The following is a 27,966-nucleotide window of genomic DNA, read 5'->3' as shown; positions in this document are numbered from 1 at the left end:
ACAAAATGTCCGCCCTCTCGGCTCCAGATGCACCCCTTCAGATTGAATGGCAGCCGGTGCCCCTCCAGCTTGATGCCACCGGGCAGACACAGCTTGTTAAGAAACCCAGGACCGCTCTACAGGCCTATATTCCCGGCTGTGAGCCTGCCTGGCAGGATACCGATGAGGTTCCCTTACAACAGTTCTTCACAGAGCTTCAGACCTACCTCCAGCATAGCTTGCAGAGTCAGTTGAACCGAGGCAGTCAGGCACTGCTCATTGTACAAGAGCGCCAGGCAGCACAGAATGCTCTGATGGCAGAAGCTCTAGAGTACATGAGGTCGGAAGTCAACTCTGTTCAGGAAGAGCTCCGGAAGTATGCAGAAAGAGATGAACTAAATGCCGATGTTGATGCCATGGAGATTGAGTGGACAAATCCGGCCACTCCACCAGACTTTGTTGCCGAGATACAGAGAGCTCTTGATGAAGGAAGGTTGGTGGTGGGTAGACCAGCAACTCCGGCACCACTTTCAGTCTCCAGGTCCTCTTCCAGAGCAGCTACCAGAACAATGCAGCGGAAGACCAGCCCCTTTGCAGCATTTCCGGTCCGATCCACTAGGAGAGTTATCCCTATTGTACAGCCAGCGGTGGGGGCTTCACCCTTACCACCTAGCCGCTTCGGTGGAACACATCCACTCCTTGGAGGAGCCGACCGATCCTTTGACTATGAAGGAGAGTTCTTCTCAGGTGCAGGCCGAGGACCTCCTAGTCCGCTAGCCAGGAACCCAGGAAGGTTTACCATGTCTGGGGCTGCTCAACCAGCAGCAACCTCACCACTGGCTAGCAACCCGGCACCAGTAGCACCTGTGGCCCCTCCTGCTGCGGCCGCTGCTCCCCCTCCACCTCAGGCACAAGGAGGAAGTGGCGGAAATCAGAACCCTCCACCTCCAGCAGCCCGTGCTCCCATCCCAGGAGATTCGGATAATTCTGACAGCTCAGACTCGGAACCAGAAGGTAATAACAGAAGAGGTTGGCGGAGATACCTTAAGAAGAAGTTGGAGAAGCAACAGAAGAATCTGTTGGCAATGATGTCCCAGCAGTATCAACCTCCGACCACCTCCCACCCTTCTACTTCCACCAGAGCTCGAGAACCAAAGGCACCACCACCATCAAAGTTCCAAGGCAAGGCGGAGCAAGTGGAAACCTTCATCCGGCAATGTGAGAATGTGTTCTCCATTGAGAGCCTGTCATTTACCTCTCAGGAGGTTAAGATCCGATATGCAGGCAACTTGATGGAAGGGGAGGCAGCGATCCGATGGTATGAGGCATACCACAATTCAATTGATCAAGCCTCCGCCAACCGCCTTGCTGGAATACCGGTGCAGTTGGATCAGAGATGGAAGCGCTGGGATTCCTTTGTGGATGCTTTTAGAGCTGCCTTCGGTGAAGCCATCTCTAGAGATGATGCTGTAGCCCAATGGAATACCCTCACCCACACAGCTCGAGGAGGAATAGACCTCTTCCTGAATACTATTATTCAGCTGATGTGGAAGACTGGCTATGAGGGTCAGTTGGTGGATGATAAGATCCATAACTCCCTCCTTCCGGACCTAGGCATGAGTTGGGCTCTTTTCAACCCCAAGCCAAAGTCCTTGATGGAGCGGATAGCTGCTCTAAGAGAGTTAGGGCATACCCATGAGAGGTACCAAGGGATGGCAGCTGAGAAAGCGCACCCTCGGACCAAGAAAGATCCTCCCACTCAGAAGGACCAGCAGCCTAAGAGGAAAAGAGAAGCTGCGAGCTCCTCCGGACCTCAGAAGACTCCAGGACCTAAAGACAAAGCGGTGGAACTGAAGGGTATCCCGGGGGATATTCTAGAAGAAAGAAGGAAAGCAGAAGTATGCTTGAAGGTATGACCTTCCGGTACTCCCTATTGGTAGAGTGCATAGACTGACTTGTGCAATAGTGCGGCAAGTCCAGACACAAATGGACCGATTGTTGGTCCAAGGAACCTACTGTTGTCCGAGTGGCAGCAGTGAGAGTACAAAAACGGAAAAGAGGGAATGGCAAATCCAACTCTCAGAAGAAGGCTAAAGTGGCTGCTGTAGTAGCAGAAGATCCACTTGTTGTACTCCCGGAGGTTACAGAAGATTTTGTTTTTCAGCCTGAGCAAGACTCGGACAATGAAATCATCTGGTAGAAAAAGTGTCTGTTTTAGTCTATGTTTACTAGTTTTCTTTTATATGGGTTTTTGGTTTCTATGTTTCTCTTGAATAAATTATGATTGTGTTTCCGCCTATTTGATTGCTCCAAGCACTCTGAGGATGGGTTTAAGACCCGAAACAGCTGGTCTGTCAGTGCTCTACCAAAGTTACATTTTGCTACCAAGACACTTCCAAACCACTGCTAAAAAGACTACTACACAATATATCTGCTATATTACCGCTTGGGAATAGAACCAAAGGATCTCTGATCTTAGTAGTGCCCGAAGCTATTAGCTATGTTGAAAAGACAAAGAGAAACAAGTTCAGAACCCGCTGTTAAGCAAAGAAGGTTGGAACAGAGGCTTCCCTCCTTACCAGTACATGGAAAAAGACCTATACTAAAGGCAGGACTGTCATGGACGGTCAAAGGAAAGGATGAAGGCGCCCAAGGGTCTTTTCTGTTTGACACCGGTTGTACAGGAGCTATCCTCAACCAGAGTTTTGTCAGGAAACATGGAATTCCCTTAGTGCGGCGGGATCAACCTCTGACAATGTTTGATGCTCAAGGAGATGTCATGATGGGAGGAGGCGAGTATTACACTCACCCGGTCCGCATGACTATGGGAGATCATAAAGAGACACTCCGATGGGAGGTGGCTACACTGGAAGAAGGAATGACCGGTTACCTGCCAATTAGTTGGGCTAGGAAGCATAACCCGGACATCAACTGGGAACTCAACACCATGAGCTGGAGGAGTGACTACTGCAAGCAGAATTGTCTCCCAGCGGCCACCAAGATTGAACTGATCTCTCCATACCAAATGTTGGAAGAAGAAGAGACAGTCTATCAATTGGTTGGTTCAGTATGGCATGATGAGGACGGAGGTGATATTGCCGAGAAAATACACCACCTATACCGGGATTGGGCTGATGTGTTCAGTCAAGAGAAGATTGAGGAAATGCCGCCGCATTCCCATAATGATCTGAAGATCAAACTCTTGCCTGGGACCGCTCCCCCATTTGGCCCGCTATACCCATGCTCCGCTCCAGAGTTGAAGGCCCTCCGAGAGTACCTGGACAAAGAGTTGTCTTCAGGAAAGATCTCTAGATCGAATAGCCCTGCTGCGGCACCCATACTGTTCATTCCTAAGAAGGACGGGACTTTGCGGATTTGTGTGGATTATAGAGGTTTGAACAAGGTCACTGTCAAGGACAAGTACCCGCTGCCTATCATGAGTGAGCTCAGAGACAGGTTGTTCAAGGCCAAGATCTTCACAAAGATAGACCTGAAGAATGGCTTCAATTTGATCAGGATAGCCGAAGGTGATGAGTGGAAAACCGCTTTCAGAACCCGCTATGGACTGTATCAGTACAATGTGATGCCATTTGGCCTATGCAATGCTCCCTCCGCTTTCCAGGCAATGATCAATGATGTGCTAAAGGAACTACTGGATGAAGGAGTAGTTGTCTATATCGATGACATCCTCATCTACTCGGAGACTGAGAAAGAGCATGAGCTATTGGTCAAGAAGGTACTACAGAAGCTTAGGGAAGCTAAGCTCTGTGCCTCGATCAATAAGACATCCTTCCATGTCCGAGAAGTAGAATACCTAGGCTATCATATCTCGGAACAAGGAGTATCTATGTCAGAAGACAAGGTGGAGGCAGTTAAGGAATGGCCGGTCCCTGAGAATATCAAGGCAGTACAGGCATTCCTCGGATTTGCAAACTTCTATCGCCGCTTTATTGAAGGCTTCAGTAAGGTTTGCAAACCACTAACTGACCTCCTGCAAAAAGACAAGAAATGGTATTGGACAGCAGCACATGAGCAGGCCTTTGAAGAACTCAAGAGGCTGTTTACAAGCGCTCCAATCCTCCTTCATTTTGACCCTAGTAGGAGAACGGTGGTCGAGACAGATGCCAGTGATTTTGCCAAGGGAGCGGTGCTCTCTCAGTATGGGGATGATGGGAAGCTACATCCGGTGGCATTCTATTCTAAGAAGTTCTCCCCTGCTGAGATCAACTATGACATTCATGATAAGGAAATGGGAGCTATTGTAGCCTCTTTCCGGGAATGGGAACACATGCTCAAATCTTGTGAGCAAGAGATCACGGTTTTTACAGACCACAAGAACTTGGAGTACTTTAATTCTACCAAGGTTCTCACTAGGCGGCAAGCTAGATGGTCTGAGGACCTCGCAGGCTACAATTTTAAAGTTGTCTACAGACCGGGAGAAAAGAATGGCAAGACTGATGTGCTATCTAGGCGCTGGGATCACCGCCTTGGAGAGGGAGGTGAAACTCTGCAGCCGGAGCCACAGATCTTTTTTAGGCCAGGTCAATTGGTTTTGGATCCTGCAAAGCTAGGGGCTGTCAGGGTGAATCAATTGCAGAATACATTCTTAGAGCGCCTATACACGGCTGCTAAAGAGGATAGTTTCTGGCAGGAATTGCACCGCTCCCTGGTTGAAAGGAAACCAAATTTGGACCAGAACTTGTCGGTCAAGAACGGTCTCATCTTCTACAAGAATAGATGGTACATACCCAAGGACAAGAAGCTTCAGATGGAAATACTGTCCGATACCCATGACTCTAAGGTGGCTGGTCATTTTGGCCAATTTAAGACACTAGAGCGGGTGAAAAATAACTTCTTTTGGCCCAACATGGATAAGGATGTTGAGGAATATGTCCGGAGCTGTGACAGCTGCCAGAGGAATAAGACCTCAAGACACAAGAAGTTTGGTATGCTCCAACCGTTGGAGATACCCTATCGGCCATGGACTTCCATCTCTATGGACTTCATTGTGGGACTACCGGAATCTAGTGGGTTTACAAAGATCTGGGTAATAGTGGACCGCTTTTCGAAGATGGCACACTACATCCCTCTTCCTACCCTCAATAAAACGGAAGATTTGGCTAAATTGTTCTTGAAGGAAGTTTGGAGACTCCATGGTTTGCCTGATGACATAGTCTCGGACAGAGATAGCAGGTTCATTTCTCACTTTTGGCAATCTCTCATGAGCCTCCTCAATGTGAAGCTGAAGATGTCCACATCTTTCCACCCCCAGACGGACGGTCAAACAGAAAGAGTTAATCAGACCCTGGAACATTACTTGCGGAGTTATTGTTCATATCAACAGGATGACTGGGCAGAACTCTTGCCTTTGGCAGAGTATGCTTATAACTCAGCGGTCTCTGAGTCTACCAAAGTATCGGCTTTTTATGCCAACTATGGATATGAACCCAGGACCAACTGGCCGGCCCCAAAGGAAGGAGTAGAATGGAACAATCCAGCAAGTGAGGTCATGATTTCTCAATGGGAATCTATCTGGCAGGCTATGAACGCCAGCTTGGGTAAAGCTAGATTAAGGATGGCCCGGTGGTATGATGCTCATGCCCTGGCACCACCTGAAATCAAGCCCGGAGATGAAGTTATGTTGGACCGGCGCAATGTGCAAACAAAGCGGCCTTTGGGAAAATTGGATCAGAAGAAGATGGGACCCTTTAAGGTCTTAGAAGCTATTGGTACCCGTGCCTACAAGCTCTCTCTTCCCCCCCAGATGGGAATCCACCCGGTCTTTCACGTCTCTCTCCTAGAACCCTACAGAGCACCGGTAGATCCTGAGAGAAGAGTTCCCCCACCGGAACCCGAAGAGGTTGAGGGAGAACAGAACTGGGTTGTCCGAGAGGTAGCTGATAGCCGGGTCAATAAGAAGAGAAGACGAGTGGAATATCTAGTGCTGTGGGAAGGTTATGAGAACGAGGATGCTACATGGGAACCTTGGGAGCATCTCAAGAAGAGTGCTGAAGAAGCCCTTCGGGATTTCCATATGAGGTATCCTAAGAAACCCAAGGACAAGCGGATTGTTGGGGTGTAGATTATTTCCTTTGGGTTTTCATTTCCTTGCATATCACGGAGTTTCTTGTCATATAGAATGGTAATAGAATGGTTATAGATCTCGGAGACCAAGATCCTGGAAGAGGGGAGTGGTGTAACGGAGCCATTTCAACTGTCTGGTGTATGAGTACACACAGGGCCCGGTTACATGCTGAGAGCTATTGTTAGAAGCCAGTTGCACGGTGATATGCAAGTACCGGCAGTGTGGTTAGCTACCAGCTGTTAGAGTAACTACATTCCGGGCGCTAGGAAGAGGATCTATTCATGGGAGCAATGACTGACGAGTCTATGCCTCGCCAGTGACTAGAAGACCGGCCAGAGTGAAGCTCTGATTGACCGGTGATCCTCTGTATCCTCGGTGCATTATAAGTCCGCCGAAGGGCAGGGACTATGCTAGGGAAGTCTACAATAAGCGAAAGCTCTACAGCAATGATTAAGCTTACACCTGAGCGGCAGCTCATTCATGCAGGTCCTCAGTTGTGTGGCAACCAAGGCTGCAGGTGTTACAAAGGCTTTGACTAAGGGTGGTTGCCTTGGGTATCGGAAACACCTGCTGACGCTTAGAGAAAAGCGGGGTAGCGGTGGTATTGTTTCCGGTACTGAGGGAAGGCCCACCGGAACTTAGTAAAGGAGTTAGGAGCAGAGAACAGAGGCCTTCGGAGTATAAGTACTCAGGTTCATTCCCGCCCTTCAGTCCTATTCTCTCCAGTCTTCATCAGAAAGAAAAACCAAGTTCTCATCGGTAGCAGAGCCCTTAAAGATTATTGAGTTCTAGCGATAGTATCTTTGAATAATCTGCAACCTGATTGTCTATCTTGCACGGCCGTCTTTATTCTATACAAATCTATTTCTCTTAGAAAGGACCCCCGTTACAAGGCTGGTGGTTGCTAGACCAGGAACTCCGGTACCAAATCCAAACTCCAGGTCCTCTTCCAGGGCAGCTACCAGAACAATGCAGCGAAAGACCAGCCCCTTCGCAGTATAACGTGGGTCTATGGACGATGGACTATAGTGCCAAGGAATACAACCGAGGCAAGAACGTAGTAGAAGATATTCGTAACTATGGACTATTAGGTGGTTCAATCCTGATCCGAGATCCAAGACGAGCCCTATGACGTAGCGTAGAACAAAAGTAGTATTCGTGGAATAAATACAGAAGAAGAAGAAGAAGAATCTTATATTGCTTTGAAGTACAAGACTTATCGCACGCCGAACCAACCGCCTAAAACAAAGCCGAACTGAAAAAACAAAAAGAAAACAACGAACAATAAAACAACAAACAAGAACAAGAACAAGAGCAAAACAAGAACAAAACAAACACGAACAAAGGCAAGGAAATCCAAGAGCAATACGCAACCAGAAAAACCCAACAACGAGGAAAACTAACATATCTCAGCGGACTCGAGCGCTGGATCCATCAAAGACAAAGAGAAATAAACAAAATAATAGGTAAAAGAAAACTACCCTTCCTAGTCCCGCCTCTAATCATTTTCTTCCATCCCCTCTTCCAGGTCTGTCTCCGCCTCCACCGACTCGTACCATTTCGAGAGTTGAGATTTCTTTGCAAATTGTAGGATGAGGTCTGTTTTCAGGTTTGTAAACATCCAGTTTTCCCAGGTCATCGCTCCGGGGATTTTCTCTATCAGAGGGGCGCGGATTCGAGCCCACGCTGGGCATTCCATAAGTGCATGTTTCGCTGAGTTTTCCATACCACACTGGCATGGTTCGGGGTCTGTATGTGCTGCATGTTTGTCGATTCGGGTGGTTTGACATCGGATTCGAAAAACCTTTTTCGCTTCTGTAAGGGTAAGTTTCGCAATCTTGGGAGGGGGGCGGAATTCCCCCCGATGGTGGTAGTTAGGTATTGGTTGTGTATTCCATTCTTCTAACAGATGGTCGCGTGATAGTTTGTTTTGGTTCCACTTGTCTCTCGTATTTCCGGGGGTTTGGTATGGGAGTAAGAGGGAGGCGATTCGGTGCAGGCCTGTTCCTTTGATATTTGCTTCTCTGTATGGGAGGAGCTCGATCAGGGATTCATTGTTGAGGTGGGTTGCATCGGTGCAGAGTATTCTGGTTCCGTACTTTCTTGAGCAGTATGTCAGGAGATGTTCTAGGGGGGGTAGGCCTGCTTCTCGGAGGAGTTTAGCTCTCTTGGTCCAACGTGGTAGGCCAGTGATGACTCGGGCCGCTTCATTATATAGTGGTTCGAGGGATCTTATAATGTGGTCTGCGCCAGTCCACCAAGCCTCGGATCCGTAGAGTAGGCTTGGGAGGAAGCCTTGTGTTATGATGTGATGGATTGTTTTAACCGTTATGCCTGGCAGGCGGGCGGTGTATCGAATCTGGTGGAGGGCTTTAAGGCCTCTTGCGATCGCTGCTTCGATGTGGGGCCGGAAGGAGAGGGTCGGATCTATCCAGACTCCTACATATTTCAGCCTCTCCTTGGGGTGTATATTGATATTGTTAATTTTGACCGGAAGTCGTGGTTGTTGTGTGGATGATGTGGTGGGCCGGAAGAAGATCAGGTCGGATTTATCCGGGTCGTATTTAATTTGGAGTGGCTCAGCTTTTATTAGTCTCTCTCTCATTCGTTCCTCCATTCTCTTGATTGTGAAGCCTGGTGTTTTGGATATTTGCACCAGCGCATCGTCATCGATATATGTGGTGTCCATCTCTTTCGGGCTGCTTGTTGGGTCCAGGATTACTCCAGCATAGATCATAAATAGTACCGGGGACATGGGGCTACCTTGCGGGACTCCAGATTCATAGGGCTGTGGTTCCTCTAGTTCATGGTTAAATTGGAACTGTAGTTTTCTGCCGGTGTTGAATTCCTTGCACCATTCTGTTAGGTAGGTGGGGAATTTTTGATGGTGCATGATTTCTGCGAGGAGTAGGTGGTCTACACAGTGAAACGCTCCCTGGATGTCGTTGGTTAGGATCGCTGGTCTGTCCCGCCGGGCGACTCCGGTGCTGTTCTTCAAAAGTAGGTTTTGTTGTACCGGTGTTAGGGTTCTTAAAAGGGCGTCGATTGCTGAGATGGTTGGTCTTCCTCCGAATTGATTCGCTGAGAGTGTGCCTAGGATGTCTCCAGCGGTGCAGAGTCTTTGAGCCACTATTTTCTCCAAGATTTTGCTGAAGCATTGTAGGAGGGAGATGGGCCGATAGGCTTTTGCTTCATGATAGTTTGCCTTGCCGGGTTTCGGGATCGGGATGCATTTTGCTATTTTCCATTCCGCTGGGTGTACTCCGTGCCGGAGCATGGCGGAGAACATGTCTTGGATTAGAGTTATGTTCGCTTTAACTATTGCTTTGATAAAGGTATAGGGAATGCCATCCGGGCCGGTCGCCGAGTGCGCTGGGCAGGAGTCGATAGCTTTCTTGAGTTCTTCGGGGGTGACTGTATCGAAGGTATCGCTAAGGTCAAAAGAAGGGGGTCTAATGTTTAGGGGGGGATGGTCGGGGGACGTCCGTTTTGAGGGGAAGAGTTGGGCTCTTAGGGCTTGACACTTCCCTGCAAACGTTTCTTCACCTTGTATGGTTGGTATGATTGTGTCTCTTCTCCTTCCTGCATTTAGGATTCTCCAGACCTCACTACCTTTCGCTTCGTTCATCGTCTTCTCCCGCTGGTCTGCTTTTGCTTTCCGGATCATGACTGTCCATTCTCTGCATGCCTTCCGGTGCTCCTCCACGTGGTTGGGTTTCCTTGTATTTCTCGCCTTCCTCTCTGCCGAGTTTACTCTTGCCTTCATTTGTTTCATTTCGTCTGACCACCAGGAGTTAGCTCTTACCCCCTCCTTCGAGAGTGGCGTGACTATGTTGATTGTTGATTTGACCAGTTCCAGGAAGAATTCGACAGTTTGTTCCGTGTGTTCCTTGGTTTCCCATGCTTCTGCAGGGAGGGAAAGGTTTGATATGTGGTTTTCCAATAGCTTCCAGTCTGTTTGTCGCCACATTCGTCTTGGTACAAAGGGTGGTTTTTCCAGGTGTAGATGGACGGAGGTTCTCCCATGGTCTGAGCCCGCTCCGTAGGGTTCAGTACTCCATCGTAGGTTGTGGTCAAGTATTGGGCCTTTTACAAATGTAAGGTCGATGATTGTGGGCCTTTTCCCTCTATCTCTGGGGAAATGCGTGTAGACTCCTGGTTCATTCAGGAGGGTCAGTTTCTGTCGGGTTATCCATTGTTTTAGCCGTGCACCGTTGGCGCGGTCTGCTCGAATGTTGTTTCTGTATTCATGTGAGGTTACTCCGTACCACATTTGATGGTGGCAATTGAAGTCTCCCATTACTAGGCAGTTGTCGAGAGTTTGGATTGTTTTTGCTATTTGGGCAAAGGGGCCACTTCGGCCTGGGGAGTATATGTTTAGGATTTGGGTTTTCTTGTTCTGGATTTCTACCGTAATCGAAACTATGAAGTTGTCATATGTATAGTGGTGTTTTGGTTTAAGGTTGGCATGTTTGCGGACGTATGTTGCGCATTTTGTGTTGGTATTGCTGGCTGTAAAAAGATAGAAGAGGTTTGATTCTGGTGGGTATCCCTCTGCTGAGGTCCATGGTTCTTGTAATAATAGGAAAAATATACTAGAGTCTGTTTCCGCTTCCTCCACCGCCGCCTTGGTGGTTAGTTCGCTCCGTGCACAGTTAAGTTGGTGTGCGAGCGCGGTGGTTCGAGACCTAGGCATTATTCGTCATGTGTTGGTCGTCTTCGGGAATGGGTGTGGCTCCGACCGGGGCGGTGGCTGGTACTTGGATTATTGGGAGTAACTCTTGGGCGGGTGCAGCAGGTGGGTCTTGGGCGGGTGGGGCGTTTTCCTTTCCTTTGTTGAGGAATCGGCGTTTGACTCTTTCGGGGCATGCTGGGTCGGAGGCCTTATGGATTCCTTTACAGTTCAAACATCTGATTAGGGTGTGGGTGCATTTATGTCCTCCCTGGCATTCATTGCATGGGTGGAAGCTGGTGAGGTGATCTCCGGCGCAGTGGCCGCATTTTCCATTGTTCTTGCATTTTTCCTGGCGGTGGCCGTATTCGAGGCATTTCGCACACTGAGTGTCTGGGAAGGTTGGGGGGAAGGCCTCGATATGGCAGCTTCGGTTAAAAAGGGATAGGAATTTGATTCCTAGTGTTTCCATCGTGACTTGTCCTGGGAGCGCGATGACCATTGATGAGTGGGTTTTCCCCATTCGAGTCTCTGCTCTGGAGATCCAGCGGGGAACCTGTGCAAGTTGGAGGTTCTCTCCATAATTGCTTCTGATTTCGGATGCTACCAATTGTCCTGCCTCGATGCCCTCCCCGATCGTTGTGGGGATTCCGTGGAGAAGGAACTTTGACCATTTGGAGTTTGCACGGATGTTGGCGACCGGTGCTGGTAGGGTGAGGAGGGCCTCCTCAATTTCTTTGGCATATTCCATTGCCTTCGTTGCTGGGGTGATGAATTTTGTTTCCAGGATGAAGTTGTCTTTGGCTGTTCTCCTTGCTGAGATAAAATGGCAAGATTCGTCCTGAATTCTTGCGTTGACCAGGGACCTAATCTCAGAGGGGTTGACGTCAGATGGGGCAGTGGTTTCAACAATAATTTCTCTGTTGATTTTGGTATATTCTGGTTTAAAGAGGGGGTCCACTTTTGGCTTTGCGGGCTTCTTTCTTTTTTCGACAAGCTGGAATTTCCCTTGGGCAGGGTCGGCAGCTGCCACAGCTGCCCAGGTGCCTGCTTTCCATCCACGGGATGGGGCTTGTGATGGTGCTTGAGGAGCTGCCTGTGGTCCTGCTTGGAATACTGTTTGGGGAGCTGCTGGAGGGGCCGCTGGAGGGGCCTTTCTCTGTCTCTGTGGTTGTTGTGGTTGTTGCGCTTGTTGCGGTTGTTGTTGCGGTTGCGGTTGCTGCGGTTGTGGTTGTTTGTTGAGGAGGGCGTGGATCGCCGAGTGCATATTGGTGATCATCATTGTTTGAGCCTCAATTTGATGTTTCAATGTTTCCACTGTTCTCCGGAGTGTAATCGATTGCTCTTCGAGGACCTCAATCCTGTCGGAGGGTGGGCAGATCCGGCTGGTTGCGTGTCTGATGGCCCAGGTAATGTAGTTTAGGTCCGTCTGGGTGTGCGTAGTGTGGGGGACGGTACTCGGGTAGAGATAGTCAATTCTCGGTTGGTAGGGTTCATTGTAGTCAGATTCTGTTGCAAAGGTTGTGGAGAATTCCTGTTCCTGTGCTCCGGATGGGGTTGAGTCGGGATCCTGAGTGTTCCTGTTCTGTGGGGGGGCTGTCCCTTGAGGGGAGGACTGAGTGAAAAAGGACTGGAGGGAAGCTTGCTGCGACATGACTGAATGTCCGGTTCTTCCGGCGGCGTAGGTTGATGTTTCGGATAGGTTTCTTTTCCTTCCTTTCGGGAGGTCAAGGCTGGAGAATTCTTCGCTGGAAGCCAGTTTTCGTGGTGTTTCTTTCGCTAGGAACAACAAACGCAACCGTACGGTCAGGGACGAAGTGGCTCAGCCTGGTATGGTATACCAGGGTAAACCAAGAGGAATAATAAGGTGTTTTGAAGCGAGGTTTATTGTCAGGAAGTTTTGCGAGCCTTAGCGAGCCGGTAGAATACAGAAGAAGAAGAAACTTATATTGCTTTGAAGTACAAGACTTATCGCACGCCGACCCAACCGCCTAAAACACGAACCGAACAAAAGAAAGAAAAGAAAAACAACAAACGCAAACGCAAACGAACAAGAACAAAGCAAACACAAACAAACACAAACACTAACAAGGAAATTCCAGAACGACACTCAACCAGAAAACCCAACGACAAGGAGAAATAACATATCTCAGCGGACTCGAGCGCTGGATCCATCAAAACAAAAGATAAAAACAAAATTAAAGAGTAAAAGGAACCTGCACTTCCTAATCCCGTCCCTAATTATTTCCTTCCATCCCCTCTTCCAGGTCCGCCTCCGCCTCCGCCGACTCGTACCATTTCGAGAGTTGAGATTGTTTTGCAAATTGTAGGATGAGGTCCGTCCTCAGGTTTGTAAACATCCAGTTTTCCCAGGTCATCGCTCCGGGGATCTTCTCTATCAGAGGGGTGCGGATTCGAGCCCACACTGGGCATTTCATAAGTATATGTTTCGCTGAGTTTTCCATACCACACTGGCATGGTTCGGGGTCTGTATGTACTGCGTGTCTGTCGATTCGGGTGGTTTGGCACCGGATTCGAAATACTTTTTTTGCTTCCGTAAGGGTGAGTTTCGCTATCTTGGGAGGGGGGCGGAATTCCCCCCGATGGTGGTAGTTCGGTATTGATTGTGTATTCCATTCTTCCAACAGGTGGTTGCGTAGTAGTTTATTTTGGTTCCACTTATCTCTCGCATTTCCGGGGGTTTGGTATGGGAGTAGTAGGGAGGCGATTCGGTATAAGCCTGTTCCTTTGATATTTGCTTCTCTGTATGGGAGGAGCTCGATCAGGGATTCATTGTTGGTGTGGGTTGCATCGGTGCAGAGTATTCTGGTTCCGTACTTTCTTGAGCGATATGTCAGGAGATGTTCTAAGGGGGGTAGGCCTGCTTCTCGGAGGAGTTTAGCTCTTTTGGTCCATCGTGGTAGGCCGGTGATGATCCGGGCCGCTTCATTATATAGTGGTTCGAGGGATCTTATAATGTGGTCTGCGCCAGTCCACCAAGCCTCGGATCCGTAGAGTAGGCTTGGGAGGAAGCCTTGTGTTATGATGTGATGGATTGTTTTAACCGTTATGCCTGGCAGGCGGGCGGTGTATCGAATCTGGTGGAGGGCTTTAAGGCCTCTTGCGATCGCTGCTTCGATGTGGGGCCGGAAGGAGAGGGTCGGATCTATCCAGACTCCTACATATTTCAGCCTCTCCTTGGGGTGTATATTGATATTGTTAATTTTGACCGGAAGTCGTGGTTGTTGTGTGGATGATGTGGTGGGCCGGAAGAAGATCAGGTCGGATTTATCCGGGTCGTATTTAATTTGGAGTGGCTCAGCTTTTATTAGTCTCTCTCTCATTCGTTCCTCCATTCTCTTGATTGTGAAGCCTGGTGTTTTGGATATTTGCACCAGCGCATCGTCATCGATATATGTGGTGTCCATCTCTTTCGGGCTGCTTGTTGGGTCCAGGATTACTCCAGCATAGATCATAAATAGTACCGGGGACATGGGGCTACCTTGCGGGACTCCAGATTCATAGGGCTGTGGTTCCTCTAGTTCATGGTTAAATTGGAACTGTAGTTTTCTGCCGGTGTTGAATTCCTTGCACCATTCTGTTAGGTAGGTGGGGAATTTTTGCTGGTGCATGATTTCTGCGAGGAGTAGGTGGTCTACACAGTGAAACGCTCCCTGGATGTCGTTGGTTAGGATCGCTGGTCTGTCCCGCCGGGCGACTCCGGTGCTGTTCTTCAAAAGTAGGTTTTGTTGTACCGGTGTTAGGGTTCTTAAAAGGGCGTCGATTGCTGAGATGGTTGGTCTTCCTCCGAATTGATTCGCTGAGAGTGTGCCTAGGATGTCTCCAGCGGTGCAGAGTCTTTGAGCCACTATTTTCTCCAAGATTTTGCTGAAGCATTGTAGGAGGGAGATGGGCCGATAGGCTTTTGCTTCATGATAGTTTGCCTTGCCGGGTTTCGGGATCGGGATGCATTTTGCTATTTTCCATTCCGCTGGGTGTACTCCGTGCCGGAGCATGGCGGAGAACATGTCTTGGATTAGAGTTATGTTCGCTTTAACTATTGCTTTGATAAAGGTATAGGGAATGCCATCCGGGCCGGTCGCCGAGTGCGCTGGGCAGGAGTCGATAGCTTTCTTGAGTTCTTCGGGGGTGACTGTATCGAAGGTATCGCTAAGGTCAAAAGAAGGGGGTCTAATGTTTAGGGGGGGATGGTCGGGGGACGTCCGTTTTGAGGGGAAGAGTTGGGCTCTTAGGGCTTGACACTTCCCTGCAAACGTTTCTTCACCTTGTATGGTTGGTATGATTGTGTCTCTTCTCCTTCCTGCATTTAGGATTCTCCAGACCTCACTACCTTTCGCTTCGTTCATCGTCTTCTCCCGCTGGTCTGCTTTTGCTTTCCGGATCATGACTATCCATTCTCTGCATGCCTTCCGGTGCTCCTCCACGTGGTTGGGTTTCCTTGTATTTCTCGCCTTCCTCTCTGCCGAGTTTACCCTTGCCTTCATTTGTTTCATTTCGTCTGACCACCAGGAGTTAGCTCTTACCCCCTCCTTCGAGAGTGGCGTGACTATGTTGATTGTTGATTTGACCAGTTCCAGGAAGAATTCGACAGTTTGTTCCGTGTGTTCCTTGGTTTCCCATGCTTCTGCAGGGAGGGAAAGTGTGAGGGATGCGTACCAGATCACAAGAGTACACTACGCCGAGCTCAGAGTTCGGCTAACAGCTACAAAGGTAGAAGTCTCCAAGGTCTCTTCAGTCAACGTCGAGTAGAAATCTCCTTGATCCGATACGGGCCCCGCGAGCTACGTTATCAACAAAGATTCACTAGAGTTAGCGGATAATGCTTCGACCGTCTTCGACGTAATAGTTCAGGTAGAGTTCGAAGTCACAATAGAGTAAAGTATTTTCAAAAGTATAGTCAAATAAAGTTATAACTCGCGTATCAACGATTTATATTGTTAAGACTCTGATTTCGCCGATAATGGTTTGGCTAGTCAGTGAATGACACGGTATTTATATCCCTCACGTATGTCTCGAGGACCCAGTCTACTAATAATACAGAATACACTCGGGGCCTGCCCGAGACCCTGAAAAACAACCAAGAACTTTTAACTCCTAAGTCCATAACCCAAACTCCTAAACCCGCTAAAACCCCTCAACCTATTTACCCACTCTAATGCACGTTTCCCTGTCGATGTTTCCTCTCCATCGGCCGTCTGGTGGATAATCGTCAGCGTCGGCTACTCGTAGGTCTCAGACGACAAGGCTACCTACTCAGGCCTCTTCCCACATCGCTTTCCCACATAGCAGAGTCCTCTCATGCCCATAGGCACCGCCGATAGGTACTCGGTCGGCTGGTAGCTTGCGCCGATTCGCTCCGAGTGATCCGATCTTCAATCCGATTGCTTCCAGCTGTCCCTCATATATCCACCGGTACCAAAGCACTCCCCTCCGGCGGTTTGACGCTCCGGGGGTTATTATTGGGGTCGAAAACGTGTTTTTTATGACTCCGTGTTTTGGTCGTATATTGGTCGCACCACACCCCGCGGGTGCGGTCCAGAGTTGACGTTAGCGTGCAGAGGGTATTGGGGTATCTACTAGCCTTTTTATAAATGCTTGGCATGCCCGTAACAGAAAGGTTTGATATGTGGTTTTCCAATAGCTTCCAGTCTGTTTGTCGCCACATTCGTCTTGGTACAAAGGGTGGTTTTTCCAGGTGTAGATGGACGGAGGTTCTCCCATGGTCTGAGCCCGCTCCGTAGGGTTCAGTACTCCATCGTAGGTTGTGGTCAAGTATTGGGCCTTTTACAAATGTAAGGTCGATGATTGTGGGCCTTTTCCCTCTATCTCTGGGGAAATGCGTGTAGACTCCTGGTTCATTCAGGAGGGTCAGTTTCTGTCGGGTTATCCATTGTTTTAGCCGTGCACCGTTGGCGCGGTCTACTCGAATGTTGTTTCTGTATTCATGTGAGGTTACTCCGTACCACATTTGATGGTGGCAATTGAAGTCTCCCATTACTAGGCAGTTGTCGAGAGTTTGGATTGTTTTTGCTATTTGGGCAAAGGGGCCACTTCGGCCTGGGGAGTATATGTTTAGGATTTGGGTTTTCTTGTTCTGGATTTCTACCGTAATCGAAACTATGAAGTTGTCATATGTATAGTGGTGTTTTGGTTTAAGGTTGGCATGTTTGCGGACGTATGTTGCGCATTTTGTGTTGGTATTGCTGGCTGTAAAAAGATAGAAGAGGTTTGATTCTGGTGGGTATCCCTCTGCTGAGGTCCATGGTTCTTGTAATAATAGGAAAAATATACTAGAGTCTGTTTCCGCTTCCTCCACCGCCGCCTTGGTGGTTAGTTCGCTCCGTGCACAGTTAAGTTGGTGTGCGAGCGCGGTGGTTCGAGGCCTAGGCATTATTCGTCATGTGTTGGTCGTCTTCGGGAACGGGTGTGGCTCCGACCGGGGTGGTGGCTGGTACTTGAATTATTGGAAGTAACTCTTGGGCGGGTGCGGCAGGTGGGTCTTGGGCGGGTGGGGCGTTTTCCTTCCCTTTGTTAAGGAATCGGCGTTTGACTCTTTCGGGGCATGCTGGGTCAGAGGCCTTATGGATTCCTTTGCAGTTCAGACATCTGATTGGGGTGTGGGTGCATTTATATCCTCCCTGGCATTCGTTACATGGGTGGAAGCTGGTGAGGTGTTCTCCGGCGCAATGGCCGCATTTTCCACTGTTCTTGCATTTTTCCTGGCGGTGGCCGTATTCGAGGCATTTCGCACACTGGGTGTCTGGGAAGGTTGGGAGGAAAGCCTCGATATGGCAGCTTCGGTTAAAAAGGGACAGGAATTTGATTCCTAGTGTTTCCATCGTGACTTGTCCTGGAAGCGCGATGACCATTGATGAGTGGGTTTTCCCCATTCGAGTCTCTGCTCTGGAGATCCAGCGGGGAACCTGTGCAAGTTGGAGGTTCTCTCCATAATTGCTTCTGATTTCGGATGGTACCAATTGTCCTGCCTCGATGCCCTCCCCGATCGTTGTGGGGATTCCGTGGAGAAGGAACTTTGACCATTTGGAGTTTGCACGGATGTTGGCGACCGGTACTGGTAGGGTGAGGAGGGCCTCCTCAATTTCTTTGGCATATTCCATTGCCTTCGTTGCTGGGGTGATGAATTTTGTTTCCAGGATGAAGTTGTCTTTGGCTGTTCTCCTTGCTGAGATAAAATGGCAAGATTCGTCCTGAATTCTTGCGTTGACCAGGGACCTAATCTCAGAGGGGTTGACGTCAGATGGGGCAGTGGTTTCAACAATAATTTCTCTGTTGATTTTGGTATATTCTGGTTTAAAGAGGGGGTCCGCTTTTGGCTTTGCGGGCTTCTTTCTTTTTTCGACAAGCTGGAATTTCCCTTGGGCAGGGTCGGCAGCTGCCACAGCTGCCCAGGTGCCTGCTTTCCATCCACGGGATGGGGCTTGTGATGGTGCTTGAGGAGCTGCCTGTGGTCCTGCTTGGAATACTGTTTGGGGAGCTGCTGGAGGGGCCGCTGGAGGGGCCTTTCTCTGTCTCTGTGGTTGTTGTGGTTGTTGCGCTTGTTGCGGTTGTTGTTGCGGTTGCGGTTGCTGCGGTTGTGGTTGTTTGTTGAGGAGGGCGTGGATCGCCGAGTGCATATTGGTGATCATCATTGTTTGAGCCTCAATTTGGTGTTTCAATGTTTCCACTGTTCTCCGGAGTGTAATCGATTGCTCTTCCAGGACCTCAATCCTGTCGGAGGGTGGGCAGATCCGGCTGGTTGCGTGTCTGATGGCCCAGGTAATGTAGTTTAGGTCCGTCTGGGTGTGCGTGGTATGGGGGACAGTGCTCGGGTAGAGATAGTCAATTCTCGGTTGGTAGGGTTCGTTGTAGTCGGATTCTGTTGCAAAGGTTGTGGAAAATTCCTGTTCCTGTGCTCCGGATGGGGTTGGGTCGGGATCCTGAGTGTTCCTGTTCTGTGGGGGGGCTGTCCCTTGAGGGGAGGACTGAGTAAAAAAGGACTGGAGGGAAGCTTGCTGCGACATGACTGAATGTCCGGTTCTTCCGGCGGCGTAGGTTGATGTTTCGGATAGGTTTCTTTTCCTTCCTTTCGGGAGGTCAAGGCTGGAGAATTCTTCGCTGGAAGCCAGTTTTCGTGGTGTTTCTTTCGCTAGGAACAACAAACGCGACCGTACGGTCAGGGACGAAGTGGCTCAGCCTGGTATGATATACCAGGGTAAACCGAGAGGAATAAAATAAAGTGTTTTTGAAGCGAGGTTTATTGTCAGGAAGTTTTGCGAGCCTTAGCGAGCCGGTAGAATACAGAAGAAGAAGAAGAAAGAAGGAAAGAGAGAAAACAGACAAAAGCACAAAACAACGCCCCCTTATATATCCAACCATAGTCCGATGATGACTAATACTTCCGCGTAACAGAAACTAAAAGAACATAACAGAAATCCCCATTACAAATCCTAATCCCACTACACAATACCTCCTCTTCTCGTTCCAATTTATCACCTAGCCGAAATACATAGTTGCCGTTACAGACCACGCCCCCCTCTAAGGCCTACCTCCTGGTAGGCTTAGGTTTCTCCGGATAACGCTCGTGGAATCGTTTGACAATGTTAGGTGAATGCTCAAGGTCCGATAGTGGTTGCCAGGAGGCTTCATCATATCCTGTATATCGTACCAAGTACTCAAACCTTCCTCTTCGTTTCCTCGAATCCAAAATATCTTCGACCTCCCATTCTTCCTCCCCTTTGATCTCAACCGGAGTTGGTGGTAATTGTCGTTGTTCTTGTAAAGGATCATTTGCTTCGGGCGACAATAACGAAACATGAAATACTGGATGAATCTTCATTGACCGGGGAAGTTCCAATTCGTAAGCATAGGGATTGATAATTCGTTTGACGCTATAGGGTCCAATACGTTTCCAATCGAATTTCTTGGAAGGTCGATTCGTTAGAATATGACGTGTCGATAGGAAAACTTTATCTCCCAAATTGTAGCGAGGGCCTGGAGTTCGATTCGCATTGGCGGATTCTTCTTCTATTCTTTGCGCTCGGAAGATCTCATCCTTTAGGAATCCCACTATCTCTTTCATCTCCCGTGCAATGCTATTAGCTTGGTCTTCCGCAGTGGTCCTATCATGTTCTAAAAGGCCAAAGGTCAATCTTGGATTTCTTCCCGAATTGGCATAAAACGGGGATACTTTTGTTGTTTCGGAGGCATGATTGTTTGTCGCAAATTCAGCCATTGGTAACATTCGAGTCCAATCATCCTGTTGGTAGGAAACATAACTTCGGAGGTACTGTTCCATTATGGCATTGATTCTTTCCGTTTGTCCGTCTGTTTGGGGATGAAATGCGGTAGAGAATTTTGGTGATATTTCTAGACGGTTACAAAGCGACCTCCAGAATTCTGCAACGAACTGTGTTCCTCGATCTGATACAATAGTATCTGGTAATCCATGTAGCTTCCAAACATTATCGATATATAGCCTCGCTACTTCCTTTGAATCCACTTCTTTGGTTGTTGGTATCAAATGTCGCATTTTGGTTAATCTATCAACCACGACCAAGATTGCATCATATCCCTCACTCTCAGGAAGATCGGTAACAAAATCCATTGACACATCCGTCCACGGTCCATCAGGTATTGGAATCGGACGAAGTACTCCATAAGGTGCATTTCGAGGCGCCTTGCTACGGGTGCACACATTACAATTCCTAACATATTGATCGACGTATCTTCGCATCTGTGGCCAGTAATATTCTCGACTTAGGAGTTCCAATGTCTTTGCTCTACCCGGATGTCCTGCGGATGGTTTATCATGGTATTCTTTTAAAAGCCTTAACCGAAGGTCATTATCATCCGGTACATATAGCGTGCTTCGATAAAGTAGCCGACCGTTGTTATCTTCCGTACATTCGGCAAGCGAGATTTTGTTCGAGTGACGAACGCCATTCCGAAGCATAACGAGGATCTTGTTTGGGAAACTATCCACTTGGTAAGCTTTTGAAAATAATTCCTCTACAGTGGACGCTCCTTCAGCGGATTCATTTGACAAAGAACCCGCAAACAAACTTAGCTTGGTATCCAAATTTTTCCGCCTCAAAATCACTTGACTCTGATGCGTCAACCGTTCATCCCCCTCTTTGGGTAGGTCACCTGACCTTCTAGTCAATGCATCTGGTTTCGTCCCCTGTTTTCCTGGCCGAAATTGTATAACGAAATCGAAGCGTGAAAGGAATTCGGACCAACGGGCTTGTCGACGATTTAACAATTTTGTTATCATAAAATATTCAAGATTCCGATGGTCGCTAAGAACTTCAATTGGGAATTGAGCTCCGTCCAAGTGATGTCGCCATTCTTCGAAGCATCGTATGATTGCTAAAAGTTCTTTGTCATAGATTTCATAGTTGCATTCTGCAGGAGAATGTTTCTTGGAGAAGAAAGCGACTGGATGTAGGATTCCTTCGTTGTCACGTTGAGATAGGATTCCTGCTGAAACATAGTCAGATGCATCGGTTTCTATCACAATCTTCCAATCCGGATTAAAATGAACTAGTGTCGGTGCCGTAGTAAACATCTTTTTCAAAGTTTGAAATGCTTCCTCCCTATCATCCGTCCATTCAAATTTAACGTTTTTCTTGGTCAAGGCTGTAAGTGGAGCAACAATTTTCGAATATCCTAGAATGAACCGTCGATAGAAATTTGCAAATCCTAGAAATACTTGAACATCATGGAGATTCGTCGGTGTGGACCATTCCAAAACATCGATAACTTTCTTTGGGTCCATTCTATTCCCATTCGGGGTAAGAATTAAACCAAGATATTTCGTCTCTTGAACCATAAATTCACATTTTTCAGGTTTAAGGTGAACATGATTCTCATCAAGTACCTTTAGAACTTTTCGAATGTGTTCTTTATGTTCCGATAGAGTCTCGGAGTAGATGAGGATATCGTATAAGTATGCCGTTACGAATTGATCGAGGTAGGGACGTAAGATATCATTGATCCAATGTTGAAAGGTAGCAGGGGCATTAGCTAATCAAAACGGCATTACTGTATATTCGAAATGTCCATATCGAGTCCGAAATGCCGTCTTCCATTCATCCCCTTCCGTTATTCTGATTTGATTATATCCCCAGCGCAAATCCAATTTGGTATAGTATTGTGCTCTTGACAACTTGGCTAGAGTTTCCTTTAACAATGGTAGTGGGTATCGATTCTTGATTGTGATTGCATTTAGACCTCGATAATCAACACAAAGTCGAAGGGTTCCATCGTTTTTCTTCACAAATAATATAGGTGCTCCCGCTGGTGACTCACTAGCCCGAATAAATCCTTTGGGTAAATTTTCATCAAGATATTCTCGTAGTGCCTTCAATTCGATTTGAGATAATCCATATATAGGTCCATATGGTGGTCGTTTCCCTTCTTCCAATACTATTTCAATATCATGGGACGGTCGATGTGGTGGGAGAATTGAAGCATCATATTCTTTAAACATATGGAGGCGATGGTAAAATTCCTTTGGTACTAGTTGTTCAATGTCGACTGTAGATTTTTCAGTTGCTGAAACGATGACTGTATGGTGTTCCGGTAAGGGAATCGAGATACCATGAACAATAACTGCAGTTCCACTAATTGAACAGTGTTGACAACAGCTCCGAGAGTCAAAAATAAGTAGATTTTCCTTTGGTCGAATCGTAACATCATGACGTCACATCCAAGGTATCCCCATCACAATCGGATAGTGTCCTAACTTCGTCACAAAATATGGCGCAGTCTCCCGATGACCATGAATGTCCAGCGAGACATCGACAATATGGGTGATTTTTCCTGATTTAATAGTCCTTCCGTCTATAACGTCTACATGGCGAGGTATTTTAAGAGGGGTCATTGTAAGATTGTTGTGGCGTGCAAAAGATTCGTCAATGAAAGGGTATCCTGATGCTCCGGTATCAATAAGAGCGTAGGTAGGGATGAAAGAATTTTTATTCTGTGAAATCGAACAAGTTACTACAAATTGGTTTCCATCCATTTCCTCCTCTGATACCGAAAAACCAGAAATACACATCCTAGAGAAATCCCTAAACGGTCCCTGTGCTAAGCCACTTAGTGCAGCGACAAATCTTTTGCCGACTCATTATCGCTTCCATCATTTTCTTCCACCGTCAATGCTGCTCCTCTCATTACCGGCCTTCTGGGTTGATTTCCAGTTGCCCTCGCTTGGGGACAATCCCTAACCATATGTCCAACACCTCCGCAATAAAAACATCGGCCCTCAACTAAGCGGGCATTTCTTTCGGCAGGGGAGGGGCGACGACGTCCTCCAGACAGATCCATTGGTACATCACCTCCCGGACGGGATGAGGGATGACTTTCAGTAACAGGTGCATTGGCGACTGGGGTGGCAGCACGGGGAGCAGAAACAGGATTCGCCGGTGGGGGACGAGGGGCCGAGGTAGTAGTAACATTCCAAGGTTTTTTATTTCCTCGTTTAGCCTCCGCCTGTGAGGGATGCGTACCAGATCACAAGAGTACACTACGCAGAGCTCAGAGTTCGGCTAACAGCTACAAAGGTAGAAGTCTCCAAGGTCTCTTCAGTCAACGTCGAGTATTATTCTCCTTGATCCGATACGGGCCCCGCGAGCTACGTTATCACCAAAGATTCACTAGAGTTAGCGTATAGTATTCGACCGTCTTCGACTTAATAGTTCAGGTAGAGTTCGAAGTCACGATAGAGTAAAGTCTTTCCAAAAGTATAGTCAAATAAAGTTGTAACTCGCGTATCAACGATTTATATTGTTAAGACTCTGATTTCGCCGATGATGGTTTGGCTAGTCAGTGAATGACACAGTATTTATATCCCTCGCTTATGTCTCGAGGACCCAGTCTACTAATAATACAGAATACACTCGGGGTCTGCCCGAGACCCTGAAAAACAACCAAGAACATTTAACTCCTAAGTCCGTAACCCAAACTCCTAAACCCGCTGAAACCCCTCAACCTATTTACCCACTCTAATGCACGTTTCCCTGTCGATGTTTCCTCTCCATCGGCCGTCTGGTGGATAATCGTCAGCGTCGGCTACTCGTAGGTCTCGGACGACAAAGCTACCTACTCAGGCCTCTTCCCACATCGCTTTCCCACATAGCAGAGTCCTCTCATGCCCATAGGTACCGCCGATAGGTACTCGGTCGGCTGGTGGCTTGCGCCGATTCGCTCCTAGTGATCCGATCTTCTATCCGATTGCTTCCAGCTGTCCCTCATATATCCACCGGTACCAAAGCACTCCCCTCCGGCGGTTTGACGCTCCGGGGGTTATTATTGGGGTCGAAAACGTGTTTTTTATGACTCCGTGTTTTGGTCGTATATTGGTCGCACCACACCCCACGGGTGCGGTCCAGAGTTGACATTAGCGTGCAGAGGGTATTGGGGTATCTACTGGCCTTTTCTCTCACTCCCGTAAATGCTTGGCATGCCCGTAACAGCTTACCCCCCTTCCAGGGTGTCATGTCTCGGGACATCTTCTGACAGACTATGGTTCCAGTAAACCTGCTCCACATATCACCCGCGGTGTCTGTGGAGGGGAAGGACTTAGCCCCGTAGGGTACCTCTATAGTCTCAGGCGTTGGTCCTTCACGGCCTTGGGGTTCCTTCGATGAAAGTCGCGAACTAGGTCAAGTACCTCCTCATTCATAGCATCCATGACTTGGTACGTGCAGTCGCTCATCGAATAGCCCCGCCATTTCACCAGGTATTCCACTAATCCTCTCCTACTTTTCCGGCTTCCCACAATACTTTCCACTTCATACAGGACTTCTCCTTCCTTATCGACGTCTTCGGGAGTTGGGGGACGTTGTTCACGGCCTGGGATACTGCTCTGTCGGTAACGTTCCAAGAGTTCAATATGGAAAACGTTGTGGATTTTGACTTGTAGTGGCAGTTCCAATTCGCAGGCTCGTTTCCCGGCTAGTCGGACAATCTTAAACGGGCCGAGTTTCTTATGATCGAGTTTCTTGGTAGAGCGACGTGTCTTGATATTGGTCGCGTTAAGCATAACCATGTCTCCCACCTTGAAGTTAGGCGGTTCGTCCCTTTTCCGATCATAATATTTCCCCATCTTCTCCCTGGTGTCTGTTAAGCGAGCGAGAGCAGAATCGTGGACCCCTCGGATGAAGTGAGCGTACAGGTCACTGGTTGGGTTGACCACTTCGGCTTCCGTCGGCCAATTGGTTCTTGGGTTGTAACCGTAATTGGTATAGAACGGAGATTGACCCGTAGCGGTGGTAACCGAGTTGTTGTAAGCATATTCCGCCAACGGGAGTAGCTCTGCCCAATCATCTTGCTCGTAATTACAGAACGCTCGTAGATAGTGCTCGAGGGTTTGGTTGACCCGCTCTGTTTGCCCATCGGTCTGAGGGTGGAAAGCCGTACTCATTCTTATCCTCACGTCCAATAATTCCATAAGGGATGCCCAAAAGCTTGAAGTAAACTTGGCGTCCCTGTCGGAAACTATATCAAGAGGCAGCCCATGGAGTCGCCAGATTTGACCGAGGAATATCTTCGCTAGATCCTGCGCGGTCGTTTCTGCTACTAGGGGAATAAAATGCGACATCTTCGAGAACCTATCGACTACTACCCAAATTTGATTGTATCCCTTTGATTCCGGTAACTGCACGACGAAGTCCATTGATATTGATTGCCAGACAGAGTGTGGTGTGGACAGTGGAAGAAGCGCACCGTATTTCTTATGGCGGCTGGGTTTATTGCGCTGGCACTCTTCACATGACCGAACGTAATCATCAATCCACTCGTTCATTTTTGGCCAATAGAAGTTGCGCGTGATAAGTTCCAAAGTTTTATCTTGTCCAAAGTGTCCTGCCACCTTCGAATCATGTTCTGACTGTGCAATTCGGATCTTGATGCGGTCGTCTGCCGGAATGTAGAGTCGGTTCTTATAGAAGAGTAGCCCGTCTTTCTCAGCAATATCCTTCAATTCCCCCAGCTTCTCCCCTTGCTCAACTCTCTCTTTCAATCCTACCCATGTCGGGTCTCCCGATGCCGCCTGCCTGACATGATCCAGAAAGTTCTTAGACCAGTCAATCACCCCCTTGGAGGCAAGCGACACCGCTGATACCACAAACTCTTCCTCCGCCAACTGTCCGGGCTTAAAGAACCTGTCTATCGGCTGTTTCCCAAGCGTGCCTCCCCCTTCAGGACGGTACTCCGGCCGTCGCGATAGTGCATCTGCCTTCCCATTTTTGGTTCCCGGGCGGTAAATAATCTTGAAGTCAAATTCCGCCAAAGACTCAGCCCACCTTGCCTGTCGTCGGTTAAGAACCTTGGTTGTTGAGAAATATTCCAAGTTCTTGTGATCCGTATAGACGAGGACCGTTCGGCTAGGTCCTTCGAGGTAGTGACGCCATTGCTTGAAGGCTGACACAATTCCTAGCATCTCCTTATCCCAGACGTCGTAGTTGAGTTCCGCTGGGTTAAGCTTTCGAGAATAAAAGGCAACAGGGTGAGTCTTTCCGTCAATAACCTGGGATAGAATTGCAGCGATAGCAAAATCACTTGCGTCCGTTTCCACGATAGTCTGGCGATCTGGAGAGAAATGTACCAAGATCGGCGCAGATGTAAACAGGGTTTTGAGTTTTTCGAAGGCTGCTTGGGCCATCATAGACCAGACAAAGTTCTTAGCATCACCCCTGAGACAATCGGTAATGGGTTTACAGACCCCGGAGAAATTGTGGATAAACCTTCTGTAGAAGTTGGCAAAGCCCATGAAGATCTGTACTTCCTTAACGCTGCGCGGGGCTTGCCAATTCGTAACAGACATGACCTTATCCAGTGCCATGGTGACGCCTGCTGGGGCAAGGATGTATCCGAGGAACTCGATTTCAGTGAGCTCGAAGAACGATTTCTTCGGGTTGGCGACTAGGTTGTATTCTTGTAACCTACTAAGTACTTTGCCGACCAGGTCTCTGTGCTCCTCTCGAGATTTGCTATATATCAGGATATCATCAAGGTATACTACTACACCTTGATCCAAGAATTCCCTCAGCGCATCATTCATCATGTTCTGGAAGGTCGCCGGCGCATTTGCCAGCCCAAAAGGCATGACGAGGTACTCAAAATGCCCATACCGCGTACGGAAGGCTGTCTTCCACTCGTCGCCGTCTTTAATCCTGATGAGGTTGTAACCTTCCTTCAGGTCAATCTTCGAGAAGATAACCGCGCCTGCTACTCGATCTCGCAGTTCGTCCATAAGCGGTAAAGGATACCTGTTCTTGATGGACACACGGTTAAGTCCACGGTAGTCAACGCAAAGTCGGAGACTACCGTCCTTCTTCTTCACAAATAGAATTGGGGCTCCTGCCGGGGATTTGCTCGGCCTAATCTTTCCCAATCGCAACATTTTATCCAGGTACTCCCGAAGCACCTTCAGCTCGACTTCGGATAGGGAGTAAACGGGTCCCCATGGTGGCTGCTTCCCTGGTTCGAGATCTATCGCATGGTCGTAAGATCGATGCGGTGGTAATTTGTCTGCTTCCGATGGTAGGAAGACTTTAAGGAACCCATGGAGCCAAGAGGGAAGAGTTTCGCGGAGGTTGACCGATTCATCTTCCAAAAGGCAAATGCTACCGATGAATTGGGCCTTCGGATCGTCCAGTACACTCTCGTCCATTTCTATTTGAGGTTCCTTGTCAGTGAAGCATCGACTCTTGCAGTTCTCACCATCGTAGGAAACTTCCCCATTTGCCCCTATAACCGGTTTGTGTTCTTTCAACCACCAGTTCGGTAGTATCGCATCGATGCCAAGTGGGAGAGGGGCGATTTCGAATGACAACTGTGTTTGATGCCCCCTTGACATTATAATTAATGGTTGTGTAAAGGCGTGTCCCGTGCCCTTCATAACTTCTCCAGTAAATCCAAATACCCGGGCCGGGACGTCTCGTTTCACCTTCGGGACCTCAAAACTATCAACAAAAACAGCAGACAAAACAGGACCAGTTGCACCAGTATCCAATAACACCTTACAAGGTAAACATTTTTCCGCAAAACAAAGGAACTGATTAACGATAGGTCGAGGACCATGAATAGGTTCCTCTACAATCTTCTGTTTTTTCTCCGGTTGGGACACTCTCCCTTCCTGCCCTTTTCTTTTCATATTTTTTTTATTGTTTTCCGTCAGTGATAACATAGCAATCTGGGGATA

The 27,966-nt window shown here is 48.2% G+C and overlaps 11 protein-coding genes across 11 annotated transcripts; 3 read left to right on the top strand and 8 right to left on the bottom strand.

Annotated features, from left to right (window-relative positions):
• Positions 1–5: 5 nt before the first annotated feature.
• Positions 6–1,889, top strand: H6S33_003158 (uncharacterized protein; the record flags this gene model as incomplete). Its single annotated transcript, XM_044834517.1, has 1 exon — positions 6–1,889. A coding segment is annotated over one exon (1,884 nt), but the record flags the coding sequence as incomplete, so codon positions are not given.
• A 56-nt stretch (positions 1,890–1,945) lies between these two features.
• H6S33_003157 (uncharacterized protein) lies at positions 1,946–2,179 on the top strand (the record flags this gene model as incomplete). The annotated part of the gene is made up of 1 exon (XM_044834516.1): positions 1,946–2,179. A coding segment is annotated over one exon (234 nt), but the record flags the coding sequence as incomplete, so codon positions are not given.
• A 300-nt stretch (positions 2,180–2,479) lies between these two features.
• Positions 2,480–6,061, top strand: H6S33_003156 (uncharacterized protein; the record flags this gene model as incomplete). The annotated part of the gene is made up of 1 exon (XM_044834515.1): positions 2,480–6,061. One exon carries the CDS (start codon positions 2,480–2,482, stop codon positions 6,059–6,061), a length of 3,582 nt encoding a protein of 1,193 aa, XP_044692363.1.
• Positions 6,062–7,562: 1,501 nt separating this feature from the next.
• Positions 7,563–10,752, bottom strand: H6S33_003155 (uncharacterized protein; the record flags this gene model as incomplete). Its single annotated transcript, XM_044834514.1, has 1 exon — positions 7,563–10,752. A coding segment is annotated over one exon (3,190 nt), but the record flags the coding sequence as incomplete, so codon positions are not given.
• A 5,582-nt stretch (positions 10,753–16,334) lies between these two features.
• H6S33_003154 (uncharacterized protein) lies at positions 16,335–17,140 on the bottom strand (the record flags this gene model as incomplete). Its single annotated transcript, XM_044834513.1, has 1 exon — positions 16,335–17,140. A coding segment is annotated over one exon (806 nt), but the record flags the coding sequence as incomplete, so codon positions are not given.
• Positions 17,141–17,231: 91 nt separating this feature from the next.
• Positions 17,232–18,778, bottom strand: H6S33_003153 (uncharacterized protein; the record flags this gene model as incomplete). Its single annotated transcript, XM_044834511.1, has 1 exon — positions 17,232–18,778. A coding segment is annotated over one exon (1,547 nt), but the record flags the coding sequence as incomplete, so codon positions are not given.
• Positions 18,779–19,299: 521 nt separating this feature from the next.
• H6S33_003152 (uncharacterized protein) lies at positions 19,300–21,534 on the bottom strand (the record flags this gene model as incomplete). The annotated part of the gene is made up of 1 exon (XM_044834510.1): positions 19,300–21,534. One exon carries the CDS (start codon positions 21,532–21,534, stop codon positions 19,300–19,302), a length of 2,235 nt encoding a protein of 744 aa, XP_044692359.1.
• A 252-nt stretch (positions 21,535–21,786) lies between these two features.
• H6S33_003151 (uncharacterized protein) lies at positions 21,787–22,381 on the bottom strand (the record flags this gene model as incomplete). Its single annotated transcript, XM_044834509.1, has 1 exon — positions 21,787–22,381. A coding segment is annotated over one exon (595 nt), but the record flags the coding sequence as incomplete, so codon positions are not given.
• Positions 22,382–22,465: 84 nt separating this feature from the next.
• H6S33_003150 (uncharacterized protein) lies at positions 22,466–22,782 on the bottom strand (the record flags this gene model as incomplete). The annotated part of the gene is made up of 1 exon (XM_044834508.1): positions 22,466–22,782. A coding segment is annotated over one exon (317 nt), but the record flags the coding sequence as incomplete, so codon positions are not given.
• Positions 22,783–22,856: 74 nt separating this feature from the next.
• H6S33_003149 (uncharacterized protein) lies at positions 22,857–23,252 on the bottom strand (the record flags this gene model as incomplete). Its single annotated transcript, XM_044834507.1, has 1 exon — positions 22,857–23,252. A coding segment is annotated over one exon (396 nt), but the record flags the coding sequence as incomplete, so codon positions are not given.
• A 1,135-nt stretch (positions 23,253–24,387) lies between these two features.
• H6S33_003148 (uncharacterized protein) lies at positions 24,388–27,918 on the bottom strand (the record flags this gene model as incomplete). The annotated part of the gene is made up of 1 exon (XM_044834506.1): positions 24,388–27,918. A coding segment is annotated over one exon (3,531 nt), but the record flags the coding sequence as incomplete, so codon positions are not given.
• Between the last annotated feature and the right edge of the window lie 48 nt (positions 27,919–27,966).

The sequence above is a fragment of the Morchella sextelata genome (assembly GCF_020137385.1).
Source record: "Morchella sextelata strain SCLS chromosome Unknown scls_14, whole genome shotgun sequence".
Lineage (NCBI taxonomy): Eukaryota > Fungi > Ascomycota > Pezizomycetes > Pezizales > Morchellaceae > Morchella > Morchella sextelata.
Note: the sequence above shows the minus strand (reverse complement) of the source record. Positions and strands in the feature narration are given on the sequence as shown.